Source organism: Chionomys nivalis, chromosome 26 (assembly GCF_950005125.1).
Source record: "Chionomys nivalis chromosome 26, mChiNiv1.1, whole genome shotgun sequence".
Lineage (NCBI taxonomy): Eukaryota > Metazoa > Chordata > Mammalia > Rodentia > Cricetidae > Chionomys > Chionomys nivalis.
In genome coordinates this window covers 14,644,865-14,672,425 of record NC_080111.1, presented here as the reverse complement: position 1 = coordinate 14,672,425, position 27,561 = coordinate 14,644,865, and the positions used below count along the sequence as shown (strand labels likewise).

Here is a 27,561-nt window from a genome sequence, read left to right as displayed (position 1 = left end):
TACAGGATGGAGCTGCCTGTTTCAGCCTCTCCCCCAAAATCTAAAAGCCAAGAGGTCATGAGAAATTGGTTCTATCCAAGGTCCTCTGCACTGACTGTGTTCCAAGCTTGGCCGTTACTTGCGTTCTGTTTATTATATTGTTGCAGGTATAGACTTATTCCACCTCAAGATGGAGGTGCTAAGACAGAAAGTGAGGGATTGTAACAGGCTTGTGTCTCAATCGGACTGTAGGAACAGTGAACCCCAAATAAGAAGGGATGTCCCCCGGAATCTCATGCTGGGAAAAGGTCAGTTAGGGGAAAGACAGTCCACAGCTCAAACAACTTATTAGACCAGCCCCCATAGAAAGAACCCAAAGCCCAGTCAATGAAGAGTGAGTGGTGGACAGGACCACACCCTGACCAGGACCACTTAGATGTGTATAGCCTCGACAGTCTATCTAATGTCACCTCTGGACCCTGAAGATGAAGACGGGACTGGGGAGTCACTGAATCTCTTTGTCCCTCTTCCCAGTGTGACTACATGAAGAAAACTCTTTTTTTTCTGCTTTCCACTATTATTAATTTTTTTTGGTTCATCTTAGAATTCTTATAATTAAAAGAAACAACAACAAAGCAAGTAGGAATGGCTTCAACTACACGACCCTGAGAGGAACCGAACTCAAGAGACCTCAGTTAGTCATGAATCGTGAAAACATTTTTTCCTCCCCCACCCCTTCCCCTCTTTCTTTTCTTCTGGTGCCGTGTATTGGACCTAGCTCTTGGAGCACGTTAAACATGCGCTCTGCAAACTTCATTTAAACTGGCGGAAGGTGGACAGTGGTTGATCTTTATGATTATGAAATGAATCTATATCTTGAGTGCATGGTAGTTATGGGAACCCACACCAATGCTAAGACATGAATTCTTCATTCCGATTGCACCGATATCACTGTCCTACCTTGGTGTTACAGAACCATCTGGGTTCCATGTCACAGCTGGAGGAAATGGGAACATTATAAGGATCTCTGCAGTCTTTGTAATTTCCTAAAAATCCACAGTTCTTCTTCCTCCCCTCCCTTCTCTTGAGATCATCAGATCTAGCTGTGTGATGTGGGCTGTTCTAGAACTTGCTTGTCTCCAACTCTCAAAGGCCTGCAAGGAGTATAGGCCTGCATCACCACACCACATCCAACTGCCATTATGCTAAAAATAAAAAAGTTTAATACAAAAGGTGACAGGCGGAAGCTTTATAATGAAATAACAAAAGCAAACACTTAAAGTCCCATGGTTCTCTGGCCACAATTGGCATTGTAGAGAGGAGGAAAAAAAAGTTCTCTTAAAATGTTTTGGGGTGTATAAACATTTTATAAAATGTATAAAATGTTTATACAATGGATTACAGAAAGTGGATGAAAAGATACTGATAACCGGGAAGAAGAGGTATGGAAACAGTACGGCAGAGAACGGAAGAAGCACTGTGGCTGCACCACGGCCATTGATTCATCATTAAAACAAAGGGAAGATGGTTTCAGTTGCCAATGGGGCAAGGTCCCATTACCACTCATTTTAGTTCTGTTTTCAAACAAGAACACCGAGTATCCAAAAGGTGAAAGTCACTTTGAGGGGGTGTAGCAGAAATTCAAAACCTCAGGCCTTGATTTCGCCACCTGGAAATAGGAACACTTTAAACATAAAAGGGGCTCTAGAGGGTTAATATCAGTGTTAATTACAGGTATGGTTTCCAGCTGAACTGCCACTGTGAATCGAGATTGACTGACTAGCTACTTATGTGCCCACCTATCTAGTATCTACTGATCTTTCAGAGGAGAAACTTACTCATCTTTTACAGTCATTTAAAGTTATCATACTAAGTATACTGATTTTCATATGACTTTTCCCATACAACATACTTCAGTTTTCAACCCTTCTTCTCTGTCCCCTATTCTTGCTGGTCCCTTGTCTAAAGTTTTTTTTTTTTTTTTAAATTATTTTCTGAGGACTGGGGTTAACACAGTTGGTAGCGTATCTGCCCAGCATGGACAAAGCCTTATGTGTGAGTCCAAGCACCTTGTAAACGGTGTGCTGTTGAATGCCCACACACCCCAGCAATCCAGAGGAGGAACCTGGATCAGAAGTTCAAGGTCATCCTTGGCTACATAGTGCATTGGAGGCCAGCCTTGATCAAAAAGTTTCTTTATTTTACAATGATGTCTGTAGATAGAAAGGAAAATGGTAAGATTTTAGGTGCTATATTTTCAGGTCAGTATTTTTATTCAGAAATTTCATCTGACAAGTCATGGCGTTAAAGAACCCTAATTGACTAATTTGTGTTGTCTGACCTTTGTAACTGGGTCATCTCGTGTCTTTGCTTCCCGGTTCCATAAAAAGACCTGTCATATGTCAGGATTAAATTACCACAGGACGTTTCTTCTTACTTGGCACAAGGGCAGAGAGACCCTTGTCTTTTTCACCAGCCACACAGAGCAGCATTTGCCACCTGCTTGGTTTACATACAGGTTGGCAGAAACTTCTTTTTTCCAGTCAGGCTGCCTGACAGAGCTGTGGCAAACAGGGACTGGAATTTGATCTTAAAATCTATCACACGATCAACATAACACAATGTGATAGGAAATTTTAAATCCAGAGGGTGCTTCCTTTTTATAGGCTATTTCTTTATTCATTTACATTTCTCTGTATTTCGAACACCTTTAAACAGCCATTGCACAGGCAACACAACACCAGAGACTGTGGTAATAATACGTGGGCAGAACATTTTCTTTTCTTTTTCCTTTCTGTTTTTTTTTTTTCAAGCTGGGGTTTGACTGTGTAGCTCTGGCTGTCTGAAACTCACTCTGTAGACCAGGTTGTCCTGGAACCCCGACAGGTCCTCCTGATAGTTTCTCTTTATAAAACAGAGGTTTTCAGAAACTTTTAAGGAAGATACAGGTTTCAGTGTGGCATGAGCTAAATTAATGAGAGGAAAGAATAAGGGGAAATTTCCCGGGCTTCTCAGGATAGAAATAGACTTTGTTGAGTTACTTTAGAGTGTACTCTATCTTAAAAAAAATTTATAGCTAGTTATAGAAATAATTTGAGAGCTTTCATTGTCATGTACACCTACGAGACTTGGTCATAGTGTGTAAACTTAATTTTCCTAAAATGTTAACATTTTATTATCATCATCATTGTGTACATGTCTGTGCGTGTGCATGTGTGTGTGTGTGAAGTGCCCTGGGATCTGTGTGGAGGTTAGAGGACAATGTTGTGAAGCTGCTTCTCTTGTTCTACCTTTAAGTGGGTCCCAAGGGTCTAACCCAGACCTCCAGGCTTTCATGCCCTTTAGCAAGTAGCTGCCTGCTGCGCCGTCTCTGTCACCCTTATTTTTTAACTGCATGATGAAGATAATATCACATACATGTCATAGAGCATTCGTTAGGATGTCATGGGATGATCATGCAGTTGGTTCACAATGTTTGTCCAGTAGTGTATGTGTGTGTGTGTGTGTGTGTGTGTGTGTGTAGGTTAGCTATGACCATTATCAGCCACTAAACCGGACCGAGCTTTGAAACCCCAGCCGCCGTGGTGGCGTTCCGACGTGTAACTTGCAGATTGCTTCCCCACTAATCTTTTCTGAGCTCACCGCATTTCCCGCCACTCAGAAGTCCCATGGGGCCCCTTCACTATTTATCCATGGCAATCCTCCCTGGGCAAAGGTAGAGGGACCCTGGGCTGGCTATTAAGGCATGGACACTCCACTCTCAAGAGATGACTTTCATACTCAGAATAGCCGAGGAAAACGCCTGGCGAGATGAAAACACCTGATGTTCTCCATATTTTAAATTGTGCTTGTGTCAGCCAGGATGTTTGCACTCTCATGATTTTTTAATGCTTTGGAGGAATCCCATCTCAAGTGCTCCAAAGACAAAAAGGGGAACCTAAAGCAAAGTCTTCTGAGTTTATCAGCCAATTTTTTCTGATAGAAAATAGACCGAGATGGGTTATATCACAGGCGAGTGGGCTGCCCCAGAAATGTTGCTCTTTTTTTCCTTTCTTTTTGCCTAACTTTCCCAAGGTGTGTGTAGGCAGATGTCCCGTTTTATGTGGAGAGATTCAAAGACAGACACGTCATTAGCAGAGAGCAGGAACCCGGCCAGGCAATAGCCAGACATATATTACTTGATTTTTATCTTGAACAGAACACAAAGGGGCTTTGTTCGGAAGGCTTCTGTTTGCTATCTGGCCGTGAGCTTCTGAATGTTCCCTGGCTGCTTTATTGGAAGTTTATTAATTAACTTAGTGCCTGGAAGGAAGAAACGACTCTGAAATCAAAGACTTCAGTAAGTCTGGGATGAGAAGCTCCATTCTAACCTCACTTTACATACAAAGAAATCCGCATTAAATTTATAATCATGGAGTTTTTAGAGCATCCTGGAGGTGCAAAGGGCTATTCTCAGAAGACCTGGGTCTTTAACCCTGATTTTGTGTCCACTTGGAGCCCTAATGCCTGCTGTGGCCACTACCCCCTGCTCTTCTTCCTCCTCCTCCTCCTTTGAAACAAGGTCTCCTGTATAACCCCGTCCAGTCTTGAACTTGTAATCCTTCTGTCTTAGCCTCTGAAGTGCTGAGATTATAGGTATGTACCACTATTGATTTTTCTTTTTTTCTTCCCTACACACTTATTACCATGTTTCTGTCTTTGGAATCTGACCACATACAGCTGTGATGTCATATTTCACCTGAATATGACCTCATATTCAGGCTTTGCCATCACTAGTTGTCAGTCTGGGCTCAGAAGTAGAGGGCCTGCTGAGATGCCAGTTTGCCTAGTTAAAAGGAAAACCTACCCTTAAATGCATATCATTGCATTGGTGTATTCTCTAAGAAGAAGGCTCAATCCATCACTGTGCAGGGACATCAGGCTTTATTTGGGTCACCAAGATCTACTTTTTACCAAAATATTTAGATGAATGAAGCAAGAGTGTTTTTCTCAGACATGAAGCTAAGTATCTCATTTTTTTTTCATTTTCCTTTCCTATCAGAGCTCTGATCTTAGCCAACAGCGACTTATATAAAACCTTGGACAGGTTGATCAAACTCTGCCCTCCCCCTCCCATCTTCTCAACCTGTGCCATTGTTCACTGTTCTGTGCTCTACTTCTGTGAGATCCACCTTCTTCAGACTCCACATATGAGTGAGAACATGTGACTTCTGTCTTCTTATGTCTGGTTTATTTCACTTAACACAGGAGGAGGGAAAGTTGCAAAGCCCTAGTGTCCCGCAGGTTGCTTGTAACATAACAGGTATTGTATACTTCAGAGCAGGCATTCTTTGGTTTGTTTCGTTTTGATTTGGTCTGGTTTCTTCAAGACAGGATTTCTCTGTAGCCCTGGCTGGCCTCAAGCTTGCTTCGTAGACCAAGCTGGCCTTGACCTCAGAGATCTGCTTGTTTCTGCTTCCCAAATGCTAGGATTAAAGGTGTGAGCCACCAAGTCCAGCTCAGATGAATATTCTTACCATGAAGAAACAATAATTGTTTGGGGGGGGTGGTAGATAATATTGATTGTCACAACTGATGACACAATATGTGTTTGTATCAAAGCGATAGAGAGCATCCCGCAGACTAGGAGAGTCATTAGAAATTTATCCAGTCTATTGGATTCAGAGTGATCTGGGTGACTGAAGTGGATTATGAGCTCAGAGAATGCCTGATTCTCTCATAGATAAACTAGAAATTTGATAAATCAATGGAAGTATAAAGATTGGCCACTAACTCCCTGATACGCCATGATCTGCCCAGACGTGGTCCTCCCTCTCCACCTCATCATGACTAAAAGGTCCTTACGGCTACTTATAACTGATCTCATCTGCGTGACTCCTCTGTAGCATAAGCACCCTCTGTGGACTTTTGTTTATGATTTGGCTGAGCAAATACGCATAAAGAGCAAGGCTGGAAGAGAAAAGATCGATAGAACATCTTGCTGGACATGCCGAGTGCTAAAACGGACAGACATAAAAATCAAACTCTTAAAAATGACAGTAGTCTTAAAAATAATAGCAGATGACAAGAAGGGAGTGTTTTTCTGGAGAGAGGACGTTTAGCCAACATCGAATCTGTTAGGAGAATCCACAATTAAAGAGCAAAGGCGGAGAAGTCAAAGCGGGAATCTCTGTCATGTTCACTAATGCAAGCAGGCTGACCTCTGTACACGGGGAACCTCAAGAAGGCAAAGTCGCTTCTGATGACTCCAGGTGAGTACATGCTTCAGCATTCTAGTAAATCCTATGAGAATAGATCTCTAGAGGAAATTGTATTTGCTTCAGAGTGAGGAAGAAGCTACTAGAACAAAAAAACTAACAAGAAATCCCAATACACCAGTACTGAGAAAAGGGAAGGTATTGTGGGGGGGGACTGGGGAGGACAATGGGCAAAGAGCCTCATAATAGAAATTACGGATTCTTTCAGAAAGAACAAACTAATGAGAGAGACTGTGAAATGCGATACTGGGATCTCCCATGCTGTGCTCCTAAATACCAGACAGATCTGCTCAGAACCCACTCTAATGATTTTCTTACTTAAAGCCGTTTGCTTTTCCATAAAGTTTGGTTAATGTTGAGTTTGATGATTTAGTTGAGTGAAGCCAGCAGCTGCCTTGTGTGAAAATCTGGCACGGCGTATCTCTCCCTCACCTGGAGCAAATCACAGAGCATGGAGTGGCTCACCTAGAGAGCTGCAGGTGGATGCTGCATGCACTTAGGACAGGGGAGAGAGTGCAGTTGTCTCTGAGGTTTTCACTTGCTGTCCCTGTTCTGGGAAGGTCTCATATGCACGGGACTCTTGTTAAAGCCCCCTGGGGTCAACTCAGAGGCTGGGTGGGATGATATGGGACACCCTTGTAGGTACCACCCATCTCCTAATAGGTATGCTGGATTCTAGCAGAGACCCCAAAGACTCCAAATACTGCCTCAGTATCATTATTTACTGATAGGTAGGTAGGGATCACTGCACAGCGGCAAGAGATAAATGAATGAAAGGCCTTTACATCACTGTGGTCCTCAAATACCAGGTGAGGCCACAAGGCCAGAATGTTATGGATAGGAGTTCCCTACAACCAAGCTAAACCCAGGAGGGTTTGAGATGGGAGCACGATGGTAATACCAATGGACCTCTTGCCACAAACCCCCACATCAGTTCAGACATCCTACAACCTGCCTAGCAGAATCCTAACATTTGTGCGTAGTTAGCCAATAGTTACCAATGTTGGAGGTCACAAATGAACAACAAATTATCAGCTTCTGTCTGGGTTACCGGAGCTAATGCTTCCGGCCTGTGGGCTATGATAGCATTGTCTAGGTAACCTCTCAGAAGCTGGGAGACTGCTTTTGCTAAAAGCCATCGACTCTTTCCTAGAACCCATGGGCTCGCTAATGCATTATTAAAGTGGGATAAAAGGCCTGACATCCTTGTCCCCATATCATGTCCCTTTTGTTGCTGTGACCTTTGAGCCAGACTCTATTCAGCTCTAAATTTAGTTGTATTTTGTCCAAGTTCATAATACAGGGTGAAATCTTGTCCGCTGCCCTTTGGAGTGGGTATGTTTCTCCTGCCCTTCTGCTTTCTTGCCAGCTCAGGCACCTACAGTCCCTCACCCTTATTAAATGGCAAACCAAACCAAGAGGTGAAGACAAAGGTGCCAGCAGCAGGTGGGACTTAACAGCCCTGAAAATTCTAATGGTCCAATGATTAGTCCCCAAGCACAGGCGGGACATTTACACTGGATGTGGGGCTCAGTAGCAGGGGGAACTCAGCAGCTGAAGCGAAGTCACTTTCTAACAGTCTGCAAAGCCCGAAGGGCAGAATGCTTGCTCATAAAAAGGAAAATACCTCCTGAAACCGTGCCTGTCATCAACTGATGATTACCTTAGCCTGCTCCAAAAAAAACCCAACCAAACAAAAAACCAACCAAAGAAACAAACAAAAAACCAAAAAAAAACCAACCAACCAAACAAAAACCTAATGAAAGTCTAACACTTCCTTTGTCCAAGCAAACAGCCCGGTCACCTCTGGGCCATGTGGCTGAAGTCAGCCAGTGAATAGAGGCCCTAACGCAGACATGGTTGTTTTTAGTGCGTGGGTGACTCTCATTCTCACTCCTTCCATGTTACAAGATCCCAGAGTCTGTTTTTTTTTCCTGTCCCATATTTTGGTTTCTTATATATTACTTACTATTTACCTAGTATTAACTGACAAGCCTGGCTTTTATTTGGCAACCTTATTGTTTGAACTCTGCGGGTCTCCAGAGATGGAGAATTGGCAGGGTCAGCCACGAGTGTCTGCGGAGCTGAGAAGAACTGCCGGGGAGACCGTGGAGACCGCAAGTCACTGTCTGTTAGTGACAAAAGCCACAAACGTTCTGAGAGGTGACCAGGGTACAGCCAGTCCGAGTCTCCTTGCCACTTTATCTCCATACCTGTCCCCGAGAGGGAGGAGCAAGCTGGAGAGCCTCTCCTTCATAGTTCCTCCCAGGTCCAAGTGGGCCACGCTCTAAATTATTGGCATTTAAGGACTGGTTTTGTCTGGCAGGCAATGCGATTGTTAGAGAGGGAATGGGCCCAGCATCGGGGAAGGGTTGTTTGGAGGGTGAAGGTGGGAAACGGGGAACACCAGCAGACACACACTGATAAGCTGCAGGAGAGAGCAGACCTTCAAAACCACATGTACGGCATGACATTAAACATACAGAATGTTCTGTGACTGATGTTTGAAAGACATTTTGAAGCCTTCGTGAATCACCTTTATTTCATTAGTATTGTCTGACACTGCTCTCGGGGATTGCCTACCAAGAACTGAGTATCTCATCTGCTCTCTGCAGTCTGGACATGACTGGTCGGGCTCACAATGTGGAGCTGTTCATGCTAGCAGCGTTTCTCAGTTCGTTATGGCCAAAAATCTTTGTTCAGCTCCTATGGGTTTTTACAAATCCTTACCTCAATCGTTACCTCTAGTTAGTAGGGGTTTCAGAGGATTTATCACTCAAGCCTTCAGAAATTCTATAATGAATGACAGCTACTGTGATGACATGTTTTTGAGAGGTTTTAGTATGAAGTGTTTGACTCAGATTGATGGTCCTCCTGGCTCAGCCTCCCAAGGACTGGAATTACAGGCATGCTCACGATGCCAGGCTAATGTGGACATTGGTGCCTCTAACACTAACACAGAACAATATGATATCCTAGTATGGGCATCTCTAGTCTTCTCATCATTTATTAATATGATATCCTGGGGTAGGCGTTTCTAATTTATTTGTCACTATTTATCGTGACTCTTAAGTTTGTGGTGTTTTTGTAGAATTACTCTATTGGAGTGAGGCTGAATTCAATCATAAAGTGACACCCGGCTAAAATGGAGGGATTTTCTTGGTGCTCAGTTGTTATTTAGTCACACACAGCTCAAGGCTGTATTACTAAGCAGCTTCCAGTGCCATCGAAACTAGTTAAGCTTTCCCATGCCTCTGCATCGAAAATTTGCCTGTAAAAATACAGTTCCCCTGCAAAATCATAGTCAAGAAGGAGGAGCTGTTACTATATGGCAGGGTTTAAACTAATGAAATAAATCTGCTTTCTGTTTTAAAAAAAAATTCATAAATGCCTAGTCAATGTTACTAGTCCATCCATTTTTCTTTTCTTTTTTTAAATTTTAACAGGATATTTTAGGTCTCCTGGAAGGGTCACACCATGGCTACCTTGGAATAAAAAGGAATCAGGCTGACTCCAAGAAGCAGGTGTTTTTGGTTAGTCTCAGCCTGCTTCCTTTAGTCTCGGCTTGAGGAGGGCGGTAGCTGTCCCCGCGGAGTTGTAACATGGTGATGGAGGGAGGAACGTGTGAGAATGACGGGAGGCGTGGGTAGGGTCATTTGAGGAGACTGTTTTTTATGTGGCACACAGGTGGGATTTTGTTACTGTCAGCCACGTGACTACAGCAAAGCCATCCACTTCCGGGACGGCTGCGGCCAGGCTGGGGCTCCTGGCTCACTCACCGGTGCTGCTTTGGATGGTCCTCACCGTGGTGGTTGTGCGGGGAGGGGAGGACGACCTCAGGGAGACGCACTCGTCGTCCTGGGAGCAGCCCTTCTCGATGGCCCGCACGTAGCTGTGGCTCCGCATGCGGAAGCAGCCAGGCATGGGCAGGTCGAGAGCTTCCACAGCCTGCGACTCCAGCTCGCTGAACACAGACTCACACACGGACTCGAACTGTCCGTTCACCTCCATCTCGCTCACCTGCGGGCACAAACGTAATAGTAAACACCTGGCTGGCCGTTCCCCACCAGCTTCTCCTGCCCACTATCTGGAAACTTCATTCCCCGCACGGGCAGCCTCGGTTATGTATCATTCCAATGTGTATTATTTCCTTTATGCCACAGATTCTACGTCAGTGGCATCTAGCTGATAATATAATAGACGACATTTTTAAGGAAGAGGGCTTTGGGTTTGGGAAGAGATCTCAGCATGCAAGACCTTTTGCTTTGTAAGCCAGAGGACCTGGGTTTGAATTCCCAGTACCTATAGTGAGAAGCAGGGTGCCTTAGGGTTTGAAGAGGCACCACGACCATGGCAACTCTTATAAAGGAAAACATTTAATTGAGATGGCAGCTTATAGTTTCAGAGGTTCAGTCCATTGTCACCAGGGTGGTGTCAGCACACAGGCAGACATGGTGCTAGAGAGACAGCTGAGAGTTCTACATTGCACAGGCAACAGGAAGTGAACTGAGACATTGGGTGGGGTTTGAGCATATGAGACCTAAAAGCCCAACCCCACAGTGAAACACTTCCTCCAGCAAGGCCACACCCACTCCACATCTCTTAATAGTGCCACGACCTTTGGGGGCCATTTTCTTTCAAACCACCACACAGGGCATGACTGTGTGTACCTGTAACAGAAGCATTGGACAAAGGATTGGGCGGCAGACACAGACAAATCCTGATAGCTCATGGGCCAGCCTAGTCAACCTGGGAGCTCCAATTTCAGTGAGAGACCTTGCTTCAAAAAATTCAGTGGAGAGCAACAGAGAAAGACTTTGCTCTGGAACACACACCTGCACATTCTGTGCATGTGTTCTTTACCTCTCTTCTCAAAGGAGAGCAGTGAAGAAATTCAGAATGGGAAGGAAGCTTTGGCCCAACAACTTCTTGATAATTCTACTTACTGTTTCCACTGAACTTACTTTTATTTTGCATTGCTGGGGACAGAAGCTGGGGATGGGAGCCAGGGCCTCTTGCTGGGTAAGCATTTCATCACTGGCTCTGTTCTTCAGCCCCTCCTTATGTGTACACGGGGCCAAGTTTATTGGCTTGTGGTCATGGTTCTTGCATTTCAGTGTAACTTTTTAGCAACTACTATTTTTGTAAGCTATTTTCCTTTGCCTTTTGAAGCGACTAGCTCATCAAATAATTTCAAGGTTGACTGAAGTTCACTGAACGCAGAGTTCGGAGCATACATTTTTTAAAATTTTGTTTTGCAAGATATATTCTGTACTAAAATAGACCAAGCCTAGATATGTCAGAATCTTAAAAAGCACTATCAAGAATTCAAACTACTTACAGGTTTCACTTTTCATAAAACATTAATAAACTTATTTTGGAGATAGGTTTTTAGGTTTTTAATGTAATCCTGGCTGTCAAGGAGCTCTCTCTACAGACCAGGCTGGCACTGAACGCACAGAGATCCTCCTGCCTCTGCCTCTGGATCCCGGGATTGAAGGTGTACGCCACTAGGCTAGCCTCATCCATGAACTTTTTATAAATACATTCATGAAGATCTTTCATTCATAAAGACTTCTTTAACAAAATCAGATAATTAACAACAATAGATTTTAGCCTAATATTATGGTGCATGCCTTAGGCAGAGGTAGGTGAGTTCAAGGCTACATACTGAGATCTCTGTCTATTCCTTTGAGACAGGGTCTCTCTCTGAATCTTGTACTGTTATTTTCTTAGCTAGGGTGGATGCCAGCAAGCCCTAGCTACTCTCCTATATTTTTCAGTTCAGAGATGTGGATACAGATAAGTTCAGATTGCACAGTTATCAACATGGGTATTGAGATTCAAATTCTGACCCTTACAATTGAACATCAAGCACTCCTACATGCTAAGCCATCTCTTTAGCTCTTGATTGAATCTGTGTTTAAAAAATAATTATATACATATTTAATCATTTATATATATAGTGTGTATATATATTGGTGTGTGCGTACCACAGTGTGCCTGTGGAGTTCAGAGAACAACTTGTCAGACTGGATTCTCACGTGGATCCAGGTATCAAACTCAGGTTATCAGTCATGGCGGCAAGTACTTGCTGGACCACCTCTCTGGCTCAGCCACTGACTCAGAATCTGAGGTTTAGGATCTGCAAGGGTTTGTTTATTTTATATGTGACTCATTCAAGCTTGAAATAATCTCAAAGCAATTTATCCATGTATGTGCTCCGAACTATAACTTGTTTGCTTTCTTCCCTCTCGATTATTGCTGTATCAAAAATCACAAAAAAGTGAAATAACGGCCCTTGTCAAAGCTGCAGACATTAACTTTGGCTGTCTGTCTTTCCCCAGGGTTTATACACCTTCTTTCCTAGTTTTAATAAAACTTGAATCATACAGCAAATGTAATTTTGTGACTTGTTTTTATTTGACTGAATCATCTAGGCTGAACATATTCTTTTTTTAATCTTTCTTTCTTTCTTTCTTTCTTTCTTTCTTTCTTTCTTTCTTTCTTTCTTTCTTTCTTTCTTTCTTTCTTTCTTTCTTTCTTTTTCGAGACAGGGTTTCTCTGTGGCTTTGGAGCCTGTCCTGGAACTAGCTCTGTAGACCAGGCTGGTCTCGAACTCACAGAGATCCACCTGCCTCTGCCTCCAGAGTGCTGGGATTAAAGACGTGAGCCACCATCACCCAGCAACATATATTCTTAATAGGATTGTTCTTCTTACACAGACATAGAAAACCAAAGGAAATAAATGTCTAACTTAACAAATAATAATAACCAAATATCCTTGGAAATACTAACAAAATTAAGACACCCCCAATTTACCTTATAACCCCCCACATGCATATTTTAACAACAACCCCAAGTCTAACCTCTACTTTATCCAATTTTATTTATTTATTTATTTTTTTGGGTTTTTCGAGACAGGGTTTCTCTGTGGTTTTGGAGCCTGTCCTGGAACTAGCTCTTGTAGACCAGGCTGGTCTCGAACTCACAGAGATCCACCTGCCTCTGCCTCCCAAGTGCTGGGATTAAAGGCGTGCGCCACCACCGCCCAGCTACTTTATCCAATTTTAAAAGCCTTTTCAACCAATTGTGAATCCCTGGGCCCTACACTTTAGTCATTGAAAACAATCCAGTACACAATACAATCAAAAGGAATCAAACCCCAGGGACTCCTGTATGCTAGGCAGACACTCTCATTATTAGAGACAACCCCAGCCTCTAAAACATCATTTACTTAAAAAGATTAAGTTACACTTATGTACATATGTATTTATGTGCATGTATGTGTATATGGGTTATGTGTGTGGGTGTGCGTGCCAGAGTGTGCATGTGGTCAGAAGTAAGCTTGTGGGAGTCAGTTCTTAGTATGTAAGTGTCAACTTAGAGTATCTTTAGATTGTATTGTGTTAGGAAGTTTTATTTTAAATGTCGTTGAGTTTCGTAAATCGCTAAGTGGTTTGGGGCTTGCAATTGGGACACTTTCTTAAGTGGCCTTAAATCTATTTTTGTTGTTCTGTATTTTATATCTATGTGAAGTGGTGTTCTCAGCACAGATGGTGGCACACTCAGAAAAACACCAAATAGACCCTTGCTCCTGCTATCCACTATTCAGCCAGGATTGAGTTTTCGCTCTGTAGATCAGGCTGGTCTCGAACTCACAGAGATCCGCCTGCCTCTGCCTCCCGAGTGCTGGGATTAAAAGCGTGCGCCACCACCGCCCAGAAGGATTGAGTTCTCTATAGCATCTTAGCATGGCAATTCAGTTTCATATTTAAAAACTAGTACAATATACATATATCAAAGCATTGCTTTAAAAAACTTATGCTTAGTTATTAGTAATTTTTTACACTTATTTTATATATGCTGCATAAAAAATTAAGTATAAAGGGGTCATAAGTTTAAAAAAGTTTAAGAAGTACACCTGAGTCTAATTCCTTGGTTTTTAACATTTTACTTGGATCCTTCTTCTGAGCTTTTGGTGAATAATGTCAGATTTTAAATAGGAACAGAGTACAATGGGCTTAACTTGAACACTATTTTCTACATTCTCGCAAAATCTTCTTTCAGAAAAGTCAGTATGTATGGCTGAGTGGCTTTGAAGAAGAAACTGTTCTGTGGATAATGACAATGTTGCAACTGTAGTAGGAAGCTCAAAATTGTCCTTAAAGATAATGTGTTATTTGAAAGTTGAATATAGGCTAGAAAAATGATGTGTCATTAGCACTCCATTAAGGATGGTCGATCTTTCTGTCTTTTTGTTTGTTTTTAACTCAAGGCCAAATGACTACACTGTGGAATTGCAGCACTTGACCTGAAGACAGCATTAGTCTTTTCCAGGCCTGACAAAGCTATCATTGGGAAGTAATGTCCCAAGGAAGGTCACACCCACAGCACAGGGACTTGAAGCGGCCAGCAGCACAGCACAGTGTCCTGCTGCGGGAGAGGACACGTTTCCTTCTTCTGAAAACACTAAGGTTATAAAGTGTATACATCTTTTCACAATTTTATTTACTTTCTGAGGTAGGGTTTTACTCTCTAGCTCTGACCGTCCCGGAACTCACAGAGCTCTGCCTTCCTCTGCCTCCTGACGCATGTGCCACTACACACAGCTGCACAAAAACTTTTTACGGGTGCATTCTTTATGTAATTTTGCCTTGATGACCCCACTCTACACTGTAGTATTTTTATGACTATGGTTTTGCCGGTGATGTCTACCTTAGGAACAAACCCCTCAAGCAACACTGCATTGGAAGCCTCCTCCATCAACACCATCCTGAAAATTGGATGGTGCCTATCTGACAGGCTGTGAATTTCCCAGGATTCCCTCCTTGTACCCTACTCACCTGCAAAGGGCCTCTGTTCTCCTAGTAAACCATCAAGGCTAGGAGATGGGGATGAACACGTGGCTCACATTGCAGCGTTCGGCTGCGCTTCCTGTCGACTCCATCAATGGTCCCCGTGCCTTCCCGCCACCTCCTGCCGCGCCCCCACCCTCTCAGTTCTCCCCGATAATGACGCATGCCACTGAGGCTCGGATGGCTCTCACCTGGCTGATGGTGCTCATGGCACGCATGTAGCTCTCATTTCTGGAGCGGAACTTTGGCGACGTGAGCAAGCCTGCAGGGTCCAGGCTGTCCAGGCTTCTGTTGATGGAGACTTCACTCACGGCCCTCAGGTAACTGTGACTCCGGATCTGGAGTTTGGGTGAGTGTTCATTGGAGATTCTGGAAGAGATCAATGGAAGGAAGGGTTTGCTGCGTGTTCACTGGAGGTCCTGGAGGAGTCATATTCCACAGGGGCGGTGAGTTAGCTGTGGTTGCTGTCCTTGGTGCAGCACCCTTAACACCAGGACAAACGGCACTGAGGTCTTATTGCTAAAGTGTCATAGTGAGACTCGGGAGAATAACCTGTTCTTAAGTTTCTATTCTTGTTTTCTTTTAAATTAAAATTTGTTTTAATTGACATATAATAATTTTATATGCATAAATAGAGGTCACGGTGCAATATTTTAGTGTATTTTTTTTTTTCTGAGACAGGGTTTCTCTGGTAGCCCTGGCTGTCCTGGAACTCACAGAGATCCACCTGCCTCTGCCTCCCGAGTGCTGGGATTAAAGACCTGCACCATCACTACCATCACCTGTCTAGTGCATGTATTTAATATATGAAGAGTGGATGGAGATACTTGATATAGCCATAAAGTCAAATATTTATCTTCTTTGTACTGGGAACAATAAAAGTTCTCCCTCCTTGCTATTTCAAATGTACATTTTACTGTTGTTATCTATAAGTACCTGTCTGTCCTACAGAACATTTGAAGTGATTCTTCTATTTAACCACACCTACGGCTGGCTTAGCCATTCTGTCTTCCTTCCCTACCCACTCCCTCAGGCCCCTGGCATTCTTTTCAGTTCTATGAAATTGATTTCTAGGCATCCACACACAAGGGAGAGCAATGAGGGTTTGTCTTTCCGTGCATGACTTGTTTTACTTAACATAAGGCCCTCTGGTTCCATCCACATAGCCACAAGTGATACTTCTAAGTTCCTTTATGATAGCTGACTAATATTCCATTGTGTACATGCACTGTGTTTTCTTTAGCCATTTTTCAATTTATGAATTGACATATAGGTTGATTCTAGATGTTGGCTACTTGTATTGAATAATGTCACAATAAATATTAGAATGTTGATGTCTTCTCAACATACCAGTTTTATTTTCTTTGCGTTCACATAAGCAGTGGAGGAATTACTGGGTCATCTGGTAGCTTTGGCTCTACTTTATTGAGGGGCTACCATACTGTTTTCTGTGATGGCTGTATAATTTTAAATTCTCACCAACAGGGTGTAAGACATCCCCCTTTTCTTTTCATAAAAGGAAATTCTCCTCCCCCTTAAAATAGTGTATAATGAAGTTCAGCTGGCTCCTAGATGGCCATGTAGCTGAAGCTAGCCTTTAACTCATAATTCTTCAGTATCCACATCCCAAAGCTAGGATTACAGCCATGTTACCACACCTGGCTTAGAAGGAAGCATTGTTTCAGGAAATCATTAAGGTTTGATGACATCAGAGAACAATCAAAACTCTCTTTAACCATGAAGAATCCCCCGATTAACACCAAGACAACCCAGGAGGAAGAAAATAGCATTGACTAATCTATTTTAGAACTCTGTGCTAGCCTGGGCGGTGGTGGTGCACACCTTTAATCCCAGCACTTGGGAAGCAGTGGCAGGCAGATCTCTATGAGTTTGAGGCCAGCCTGATCTACAGAGTGAGTCCCAGGACAGGCTCCAAAGCTACAGAGAAATGCTATCTTGGAAAACATAAAAAGCAAAACAAAACAAAACAAACACAACAAAAGGGAATTCTGGGCGTTGTAACGTCTAAGCTTTTCCTCTGTATGCATTCATTTCCACATTTTGTCTTTTCACAGCAAGTAGCTCTGTATCTGTACCTGTCCATACATTAATCAGTCTCACTCAGTATGTCAATTATCTCTCTAACCTTTAATTCTCTAATATCATTGAGACCGAACTTAATGAAAAAAGAACTGAGATCCTAGCTGCTGAAAATGCACACATTTCTGAGTCTGATCTATGAAGACACCTCCTCCCATACCTCGTATCCTGTGATTTGTCCTAGAATGCACTATGGGGGTATTAAGTAGGAAACTCTCATTGAAAAAGCCAAGCTAGAGATGGGGAGATGGCTTAGTTGGCCAAGGGTCTTCCAAACAAGCATGGTGCCTAGAACCTGGGTCCCTAGAACCCACATAGAAGCTGGGCATGTCTCACAGCACCAGAAGGTACAGTGTGAGAGAGAAGTTACTAATGGACTTACCAGGCAGTGGAGCCTGCATGTTCCACTGCTGACCTTGTCAGAAAAAATGTGCCTACTGCTGATTGACTTTGAGGACACTTCCCCCAAAGGAAACCATACCTGGGATAATGAACTTGGCCAATAGGATGTGGCTGGGGTGGTCATAGGCCCTGGGGCAGGTTTCCTACAACATGTTGTCAAATGGCCTTCTAAATACTTTTGTTTATACCAACTGAGTGATGCTGCCCTCAGTTTTAGCCAGAGGAACTTCTTTGTGTAGTGCACAGCTCTCAACGCAGAGACTCTTAACTTGTCAAAGCACCGAAAATAAGTGACTGCGGAAAGTTCAGTCCTAATGGGACGTTTTTACTGTACCCCCACCCTCTGGGATCCAGTGGACAGTGTGGGAGAGGGGGCAGAAAGAAGGTAGGACCCAGCTATGAAATACTGCCCTCTGGACATCACACGGTAATGCTCCCATGCACTCAGAGAGGTTGTGATTACCTGCACAGACCTAAAAAAGAAATCAAGTCACTGAACATTCTAGTACAGACAGGGGAGGGGCCCAAGAGGCACTATCCCTATCAGGGGAGTCAATGGCAGTTTATGGCTGCTGGGACACAGGGAGCCTTTTCCTTTGGGAATGTGGCTGTAGCTGCTGGTTGGCTGACCATGTCCCATCGGATGGCCTCACACACAGCCTTCAAATCAGTGGAGATCAGCTATTTACCAGTGAGATGGGAGCAGCTGAACATTCAGTTATTGGGAAAAGACATTATTATTATCCATGCAGATTAAAAATGAAAATATTAGAAGCCATCATAAGTAGATTTAACAATGAATAAAAATCAGATTTAGTCACCCCTGCTAAAGGCTCTCTAGGGCACATTGCATGAAGATAAATATGAAGGCCCACAGGAAAAGTTTGTATGATACTGTTGCGGGAGGTCCTTCTGCTCCTCCAGCCAATAGCCGCTGAGATACCAGCCCATTGGGGCGTGGTCTCTCTCCCTTTAAAAAAGCGGCCACTTCCCTCCTCGCTCTCTTACTTCCTGCTCCGCTTCCGGGTGACTAGACTCCCTTCCTGACTGCGCAGAGGGCTGTTGTCTGGGATGGTGATCTGTAAGTTTTTTCCCCTTTAAATAAATAACCATTCTATTAATCATAAATCCAAACTAGCGTGGGATTGTTTGTAACTTACGCCTTCGCCTTCATGATACCAGGCACAAGACAAGGTGTGCAGTCTCACTGAAATCCAGAGAAATGTTGACTACAAAAACATCACACGTTTTCAAAGCACAGTCTTGCACACCCATGGGAAGTAAGGACACTCCAAATGTCCTTTAAGCGGCAACGCATGAGGTCACACCCATTCCTAAGGATTACATACAACTGCTTAATAATGGCTGAAAAACAGATTCCGGGTAAGACTGCTACCCCAGAATTTGCTTAGCAGCTGTTTTATTCATCACTTGGGCAGACAAAACACTGAAAACAGATGTAGACCAAATGTCTGAAGGAAACCTGGTTATTTTATTACGACGAGGAAGAAATGATTGTTCTAGAAGCCTGTCCTATGGGTTATCTGGGCAGCTCTCAAGAAAGCGGACACCTCTGCCAGGGCAAGTGGATATCTTTTATGTGTTAATGCTATTCTGGAGATCCATATTGGGTCCCTTTGCCATCCCAGGAATTCTACCCAGCCAGTAAACTTCAATTTATTTTCTCAAACATCTCTGTTTTGAAAAGTGTGTTAAGCTTTTATAAGCTAATGTTCACTTCCACTTAGAACCCGAACACATGGTGACACATTCATTTTCTTATGACCCAGAGCAATGACGCCCCCCCCAAACAAATGATGGTGCCATTGTGTATGGTCATCAGGGCAACGATGGGAGTGGTGCTTTCATAAACAGAATAGATGCAAAAAGAAACAAAAGTCCAGTTTTTGAAAAGCGAGTGTCTGCTGGCTGAGATGCGGAAATGAGGCATCATTGTGACAACCACTCATCCTGGTCACTTGTTATAAAATAAGGCATTGTTCCAAACATTTCAAAGTGGAAAACAAATTGAGAAGGAACTGAATAGCTCCCTTTCAGTGAGTCATTCCTGATAAAAAAAAAAAATCACAAAACACAAAATAACGCATACCTCAGTAACCCATGACACACGAGGAAATGAACTTTATCTAATCTAGAGGGTAGAGGTTACAGCTATCCACACAGAGGACAGCCTGGACCTGCACTTCCTTGTGCAGAAGAGGCCAATAAGAAACGGTGACATGCAGTTTGCACATTGCCCGCTCCACGCAATGGATACTCCCTGAAGGAGGTGTACACAGTCAGAACTGGGAGAGAGGACGACCCTTCAGTGTCAACCTCTTGGAATGAGACCAGTCTTTTCTCACTGTCCTTCCTGAATCCTCTGAGACTTATCCTTCTGAAGTCCATAAAAACTCAAGTGGGATTTGGCCTTGGGGGAGACGGGCAGAGAACCCTATTCACTATCATATCCCTAAGCACAGCCACTTAAAGGGACAACCCTTAAGGGAGCTCTGGGGTTGATCATGAGGTTGTGATTGCAAAGAGTCGGACCATAAAGTTTCAAGCCTATGCCTCAAGAAAGAAAATGACCAACTTCGTAATATAGAACCAAAAATATGACTAGATGATTGGTTATTATTATTATTATTATTTTACATCAGTTTTAATTGAAGAGAAGTAATTCCATGTGACTATGTCTAACGAGAGTCTTGGGTGGGGATGGGACACCTTACTGGTTCATCTGAGCTCTAAGTTTTTGTTCTTTCTCATCTGGTTTTGACTCTGACTCCTACAATGTCTAAGTAAAGCAATTCCATATACACAGAGGCAACGTCTGGCTTGGTTCTATTCTGAAAATGAAGATATTTGATCTTGGCCATGACCCCCTTATTGAAGTATACTCTCAAACAGTAATGGCTTAAATGGGGCTTTGATTCCTTGGGCTTTTGGGTAGAAAATGGTACTTCAGCCAGTGACGGCATTTGGTTACCGGGTTTCAAGATGCTTTTATGAGTTAATCTGCTTCAGTAAAACTGAGGCCAACTTTTCCCCCTTCATTCTGCTGTGTATGCTCTATAAAGGGCTATCTTTTGATCAAATTGTTTCTTGGGTCGATGCCTCTTAAATGATTTCCACCTGACATTTCTTACTACTTATTAAACATGCAGGTATTGATATTATCCCACTATATATCAAGAAACAACTTCTCTAAGAGTCTGCATAGTTTGAAGATAATTTACTTATTATGAAAATCTGATTTTGAGACAGGGTCTCATTAAGTATCCAAGGCTAGCCTTGAACTCGAGAGCCTTCCTGCCTCAGTTTCCCTCATGCTTGTATTATAGGCAGGTGCCACCAAACCCAACTTGTTGAAGGCAATTTAAATAGAACCTTCCTATTTCTGACGTCTCCACTGTGACATTCTGAATAAGGATGGCCTCCACAGGCTCATATAGTTGAATGCTAAGTCACCAGGGCATGGAACTCTTTGATAGGATTAGAAGGATTAGGAGGTGTGGCCTTTTTGGAGGAAGTGTGTCACTGGGGTCTGGGGTGGCCTTTGAAGTTTCAAAAGCCCATGCCAGGCTCAGAGTCTCTCTCTTTCTGTCTGCCTGTGGATCAGGATTTATCTCTGAGCTCCAGCTCCAGCACTATGTTTGCCTGCTGCCATGTTTGTTACCATGACGATAATGGACCAACCTTCTGAGACTGTAAGCCAGCCCTCCATGAAAGCCTTTCTGTGATAATTTTGTCTTGGTCGTGGTGTCTCTTCACAGCAACAGACTAAGTGACTAAGCAATAGTGACTAAGACATCCATCTTTATTCCTTTCCCTTCTACTTTTTAGGGACTTCTGTCTGGAAGCTCATTAGTGTTCTTTCTCAAACCTGTCCTTAAATGCCCCCCCCCATGACATTACAGCTTTTTACCTTCTTTATCAGATTTTATCACCATGCCACCAAAAGTCTACTTTTTCTTTTGATCCTACATTATTTCCCTGCACAACTCGACCTGACTCTATTATTTTTTTAAAATTATTTTTATTCTTTTTTAATTAAAATTTCCACCTGTCCCCATTCCCCATTTCCCTCCCCCTCCTCCCAAATATTGCCCCTCCCCCACTCCCCTTTTCCTATCACCCCTCCTCTTCTCCTCCCCCCACTCCATTCCCCCTCCCTCTCGATACTAAAGAGCAGTACAAATTCCCTGCCCTGCGGGAACTGACTCTATTATTGAATCAATGCTAACCCTCCTGCATCTATCTGAGGTGCATAGCTCCCTCCTAACCTGGCCCTTCCATTAACTACTGCAACATTTTACCTGATGCTCCGCCAGCAGCCAGCTCCTTCTGACTTCCCAGTGAACACATCTGTCCACCAGCACCCAGCTCCTCCTGACTTCCCAGTGAACACATCTGTCCACACTCTTGTTCTCTTTGACTCCACAGCCCAGCGGATGCATTAAAACCTACACAGCCAAGCAAGTCGGAAACCCAGGAGTTTACTCTGCCTTCTCTCAACTGTCCAAGCCATTTGGTCACCACAGCTCCTCAGCTTTGCTTTCCATATGTTTACAACTGATTTCTCTCCCCACTGCTCAGGCCAGCCTTTGTTGTGATTCTCCTGACCAGGTCCCCTGCCACTAGTGCACACCTTCGGCCTCTGCCCCTCTTGTTCTGATCAGTATTTGACAATCTCTAGTTCAGATTTGTCTGCAGAGAGCCCCCATCACTCCCTCAGCTGTGTGAAGTCTCCCTCTGCGAACGCCTTCTCTCTTTGTCTGTTGCTTCAGCCTCGGATCTTCCCAGTTACTTTAACTTTCATTTTTTACATGCTCATACACTCTTCAGGTTTTTAAGATGGAGAACCAGGATTGCATTCATCTTGTTACATGGGTCTCACCGTGTAGACCAGGTTAGCCTTTAACTTGTGATTCTCGGCTTCCTGACTCAGCGTGGAGAACACAGGCACCCCCACCGCCACCCCCAGTGAAGCTTTAATTTTACAGTCACAGTGGTTGAGAGAGTCTGCGATGTCAGGAACTGTATTTGGATGGCCTCATGAAGTGGATGACACAGTGAGCAAATAAGGAACGACAGAGCTATCATCGCGCTCTACCGCGGTTTTCTTCAGGGCTTTTCTTCACTTCTGAAGGCCTCATAAGTGATCTTTATTACTGTAGGCCAACTCCACAGAGCCGATTTCATCATGGGGTTTTCATGCACACAGAGACCTTTGGTGAGCTCCACCCTAGTGCTATCTGTGCACCCTTCCCCCTTCATGGTGTTTTCATGCACACACAGAGTCCTTCAGTGAGCTCCACCCTAGTGCTATCTGTGCACCCTTCCCCGCTTCAGCTGCTCTTGTTTCCTAGTAGTCCTCCTGCTTCATGCTTTGCAAGGATTCCGTGTGTGGAAAAAGTGTGCAATGCCTATTCTGTGAGTCCCAATTGCTCTACCATGAAGACCCTTACTGCTATCCATCTTACACACGATTGTGTTCTTCACTCCGTCTGAATGCTGCCTCGTTATGTACACACACTGCATTTTCTTTATCCATTCATCTGTTGGTGGGGATCTAGGGTGTTGGACTTGGCTAAGTGAATAGTATTCATGGAGGAGTTTAAATATGCCTTAAGATCCCAGTTTTTGCCCGGCAGTCTTGTCTACTTCCCCTATCCAGGTGGATGACTATACATTTTTCTTTGGGTTCACTTTCTTATTTAGCTTCTCTAGGATCACAAATTATATGCTCAATGTCCTTTATTTATGGCTAGAAACCAATTATGAGTGAGTACATCGCATGTTCCTCTTTTTGGGTCTGGGATACCTCACTCAGGATAGTGTTTTCTATTTCCATCCATTTGCATGCAAAATTCGAGAAGTCATTGTTTTTTACCGCTGAGTAGTACTCTAACATGTATATATTCCACACTTTCTTCATCCATTCTTCCATTGAAGGGCATCTAGGTTGTTTCCAGGGAACTTGCGGGTGAGGTGGCATGGGGCTAAGGGGAAATGGGGTGAGAAACGTGAGAAGGGGAGGATGGGAGGAGCTTGGGGGAATGGGATGGTTGGGATATAGGAAGGGTGGATACGGGAGCAGAGAAATATATATCCTAACTAAGGGAGCCATCTTAGGGTTGGCAAGAGACTTGACTCTAGAGGGGCTTGCAGGTGTCCGGGAGATATCCCCAGCTGGTACCTTGGGCAACTGAGGAGAGGGAACCTGAAATGACCCTATCCTATACTGATGAATATCTTGCATATCATCTTAGAACCTTCATCTGGCGATGGATCGAGATAGAGACAGAGACCCAATTTGGAGCAACGGACTGAGCTCTTAAGGCCCAAATAAGGAGCAGAAGGAGGGAGAACATGAGCAAGGAAGTCAGGACCACGAGGGGTGCACCCACCCACTGTGACAGTGGAACTGCTCTATTGGGAGCCCACCAAGGCCAGCTGGACTGGGTTGAAACCGGACTCTCTGAACATGGTGGACAATGAAGGCTGATGAGAAGCCAAGGACAATGGCACTAGGTTTCGATCCTAATACATGAACTGGCTGTGTGGGAGCTTAGCCTGTTTGGATGCTCACCTTCCTGGACCTAGATAGAAGTGGGAGGACCTTGGTCTTCCTGCAGGGCAGGGAATTTGGACTGCTCTTCAGTATCGAGAGGGAGGGGAAATGGAGTGGGGGGAGGAGAAGAGAAGTGGGGATAGGGGGAGGGGTGCAGGGGGAGGGGGCAATATGTGGGAGGAGGGGGAGGAAAATGGGAAACCGGGAGGAGGCGGAAATTTTAATTAAAAAAGAATAAAATAAAAAAAATGCCTTAAGATGCCGGGCGGTGGTGGCACACGCCTTTAATCCCAGCACTTGGGAGTCAGAGAAGGCGGATCTCTGTGAGTTCGAGGCCAGCCTGGTCTACAAGAGCTAGTTCCAGGACAGGCTCCAAAGCTACAGAAAAACCCTGTCTTGAAAAAACAACAACAAAAATGCCTTAAGATATAACGTGCCCTTAAAAGTCTGTGGTTCACCGGTTCTTAGCATGTTTGTAGAATTGAATAAGCATACCCACTACACACACATCATTTAAACATCATTCCAGGAATCTACTGACCGTTATTGGACAATGGGTATACAGAAGACAGCACAATCCCTCCATCCCAAGCCCTTGCACTGCCAGGCACAGAGGGTCCTTTCAAACTTTGCTCTTTGTCATGCCTTAACATTAATTTTCCTTCTGTTTCACAAAAATGAACAGGATCCATTTAGCCAATGCTCAGCCCCTTCAGAAGAGCAACAGCTTACATACAAAGGCAAGTGGTGAAGAGTAGAAAACACATTAAGGAGTGGACTCCTATAGATTCCTATAGACTCCTATAGATTCCTATAGACTCCTATAGATTCATGCTATATTCTGTGCTGCATTTTGTCTGTAAATGTTTGATGTGGTAGATAAATGTCAGCATTAACTGCAAGTCGTTCTAACTGTCGAGTGCTACAGACACATAGATATTCCTATTTCCCAAGGGCCCCAGGGCTCTGGTCAAAGAAAGTAAAGGGAATGTTTGAAGAGTCATTTAATGCTGTGCTGTTTCATCTGCTCTACTAACTTTTCTCTGTAGGAAAAATAGACAGATTTGGTTGGAATTTTCTGACTGCCCAACTGTGGGCCTGCTGGAGAGTCAAAGGCCTGGTATATGTGGAGCCAAATGCTAGACCCTGGGGTAACTGGCTTAGTTCTGAGATTCACAAAAATTGCAACTGCAACCCTTTTCACAGCCAATCATCTCATGCACAGAAATTATTACTAGCAAATGAATTTCCTATGTTTCAAGTGTGCTTATATCAATCACACTTAGGTTCTTATGACTCTTAGGATTCAAACGTTCTCCTCAGACTTTTACCGTATCCAGCACTGATCGCAAAGCAATGAAAAGACACCAGCGGTACATATGGCTCGGGTTGGCTACAGCAGAGAACAGCTGACTCCTGCCTGCTAGAACTCTAGTTTTTAGATGGAGACAAACATGCAAGCCCAACTTCCAGGCAATCTCTGTTAGGCTTTTACCAGTTCCAGGAAAAGGAATAGAGCCATAGGAAAAGAAGGGTCTCCGCTGGAGTGTGGAGGAGAGCTTCGGAGAGAAGGAAGCTTTGAGTTAGAACCCCAATGACAAGATTTCCCCGGGGGCACAAGGAATTCCAGACCAGGGAACTGAGGGGCAAAGGAGGCCTGGCAGGAGAGTAGCCGATATCCGGAATCCTGGGTTGTGCATGGCAAGTCAGTGCAGACTGGAGGGCTCTATGTGTTGTAGCTGCCTGCTGGCCAGGCTATGTCATCAAACGGTTGGCTCCCAGAGACAGCAGCCCTGGGCTGCATTCCAGGCCCGACTCATTTGAGGCCTCCTCAAATAACTGCTGAACAGCAAGCGAGGGAGAGGGTAGAAAGATGTAAAGGCCCGTTCAGATACTGGGACGGGAGGCCTTGGGAGGTCTTAATGAGGTCATGAAGTGAACTGGAGAACGGAAGAAGCCCAGCCAGGGTGTGCAGGACAGACTCTAAGAATCGGCAGTGACAGAAGAGCTGTCCAGAGCCCTGCCCCTGGACGACGGAAAGCCTGCGGTGACACCTTCTCCCAGGGTGTCTCTTCTTCTGGGGATTTGGTTCCCTCTTTGGGAAAAAGAAATACCCCTTCTTAACACTTACATGCACCCAGCAGAGTCTGGGGTTGGCTGACGACAGAGCAGGGGTTATGCAAAGATTTATTTCTGAAGAACCACATGCAGGATGTTGCTGGCTACAGCTGAGCCTTCCAAAGGGGTCTGTGTGCATCTGGGCAAATTCAAGAACCACTGCCCACAAGAGAACCACAACTGAAACAGAGCGAGGTCCAGGAACCACTGTCCGCAACGGAACCGCAACTGGAGCAGAGCAAGGTCCAGGAACCACTGCCCCTAGCGGAATCACAACTGGAGCAGAGTGAGGTCCAGGAACCACTGTCCCTAGCGGAATCACAACTGGAGAAGAGCGGGGTCCAGGAACCACTGCCTGCAACGGAATCGCAACTGGAGCAGAGCAAGTTTCTCCCTGCTTGTTTTCACCTGATCTAGGTTGTCTGTTTTATGAAAATTGTCGTATACCTTAAACGAGCAAGTAAATTTGCCTTTGCTATAGTTTGCCGAGGACCACACTGAGAACCAAATCAATGGAAACAAGCCAGTGAGAAAGCAGAGGAACACAAGTCCTTTAACAACATGAGGACTTCTACCATGGGCTGCTTGTCCGGAGACCTTGGCTCTGTTTAATTGGTAACCTGAGACCTTCAGTTTAAGACCTGATTGAATCTTAAATGCTAAAGCATCGGGTGAGCCCCGTTTTACTTGTTTTCAAGAAGCAATAGTGGGCTGGAGAGATGGCTCAGTGGTTAAGAGCTTTGCCTGCTCTTCCAAAGGTCCTGAGTTCAATTCCCAGCAACCACATGGTGGCTCACAACCATCTGTAATGAGGTCTGGTGCCCTCTTCTGGCCTGCAGGCATACAAGCAGACAGAATACTGCACACATAATAAATAAATAAATAAATAAATAAATATATTTTTAAAAAGCAATAGTAACAGCCACCTTCCAGAACCCAGAGGACTTACTGCAGTATAATCACCTGTCTTCCTCTTACTGTGGAGAAGATAAACATCACATAAACGACTCCAGGAAAGCACAAGAGAATCTGAGCAGGAGGCAGAAGGACCGAAGGGGGGGAGGGGGAGACGGTGAGGGTGGAGTAAGTTCAGTGAACATTGTATATATTATGTATACTGAACATCATGTCCAACAATAACACAGACAGTTAATACGCACAATGAGCTGCGAAAAATCACCATTATAACCATTATTTTTGTGTACAGTTCAGTGGCATGAAGCACATTTCTATCCTTACACAACCACATACTGTCTTTCTTTAGAAC

General features: G+C 44.1%; 1 protein-coding gene across 12 annotated transcripts in view; it reads right to left on the bottom strand.

The window, feature by feature from the left end:
• The window catches only part of Dlgap1 (DLG associated protein 1), a 763,362-nt gene that overhangs the window by 140,983 nt on the left and 594,818 nt on the right, over positions 1–27,561 (bottom strand). For all 12 annotated transcript variants that reach the window (XM_057758282.1, XM_057758281.1, XM_057758279.1 and 9 more), the window contains 2 exons: positions 15,286–15,463; positions 10,016–10,256 (listed from right to left, as the gene is read on the bottom strand). In XM_057758282.1, coding sequence (XP_057614265.1) covers positions 10,016–10,256; positions 15,286–15,463 — 419 coding nt within the window. The remainder of the gene's footprint in view (positions 1–10,015; positions 10,257–15,285; positions 15,464–27,561) is intronic.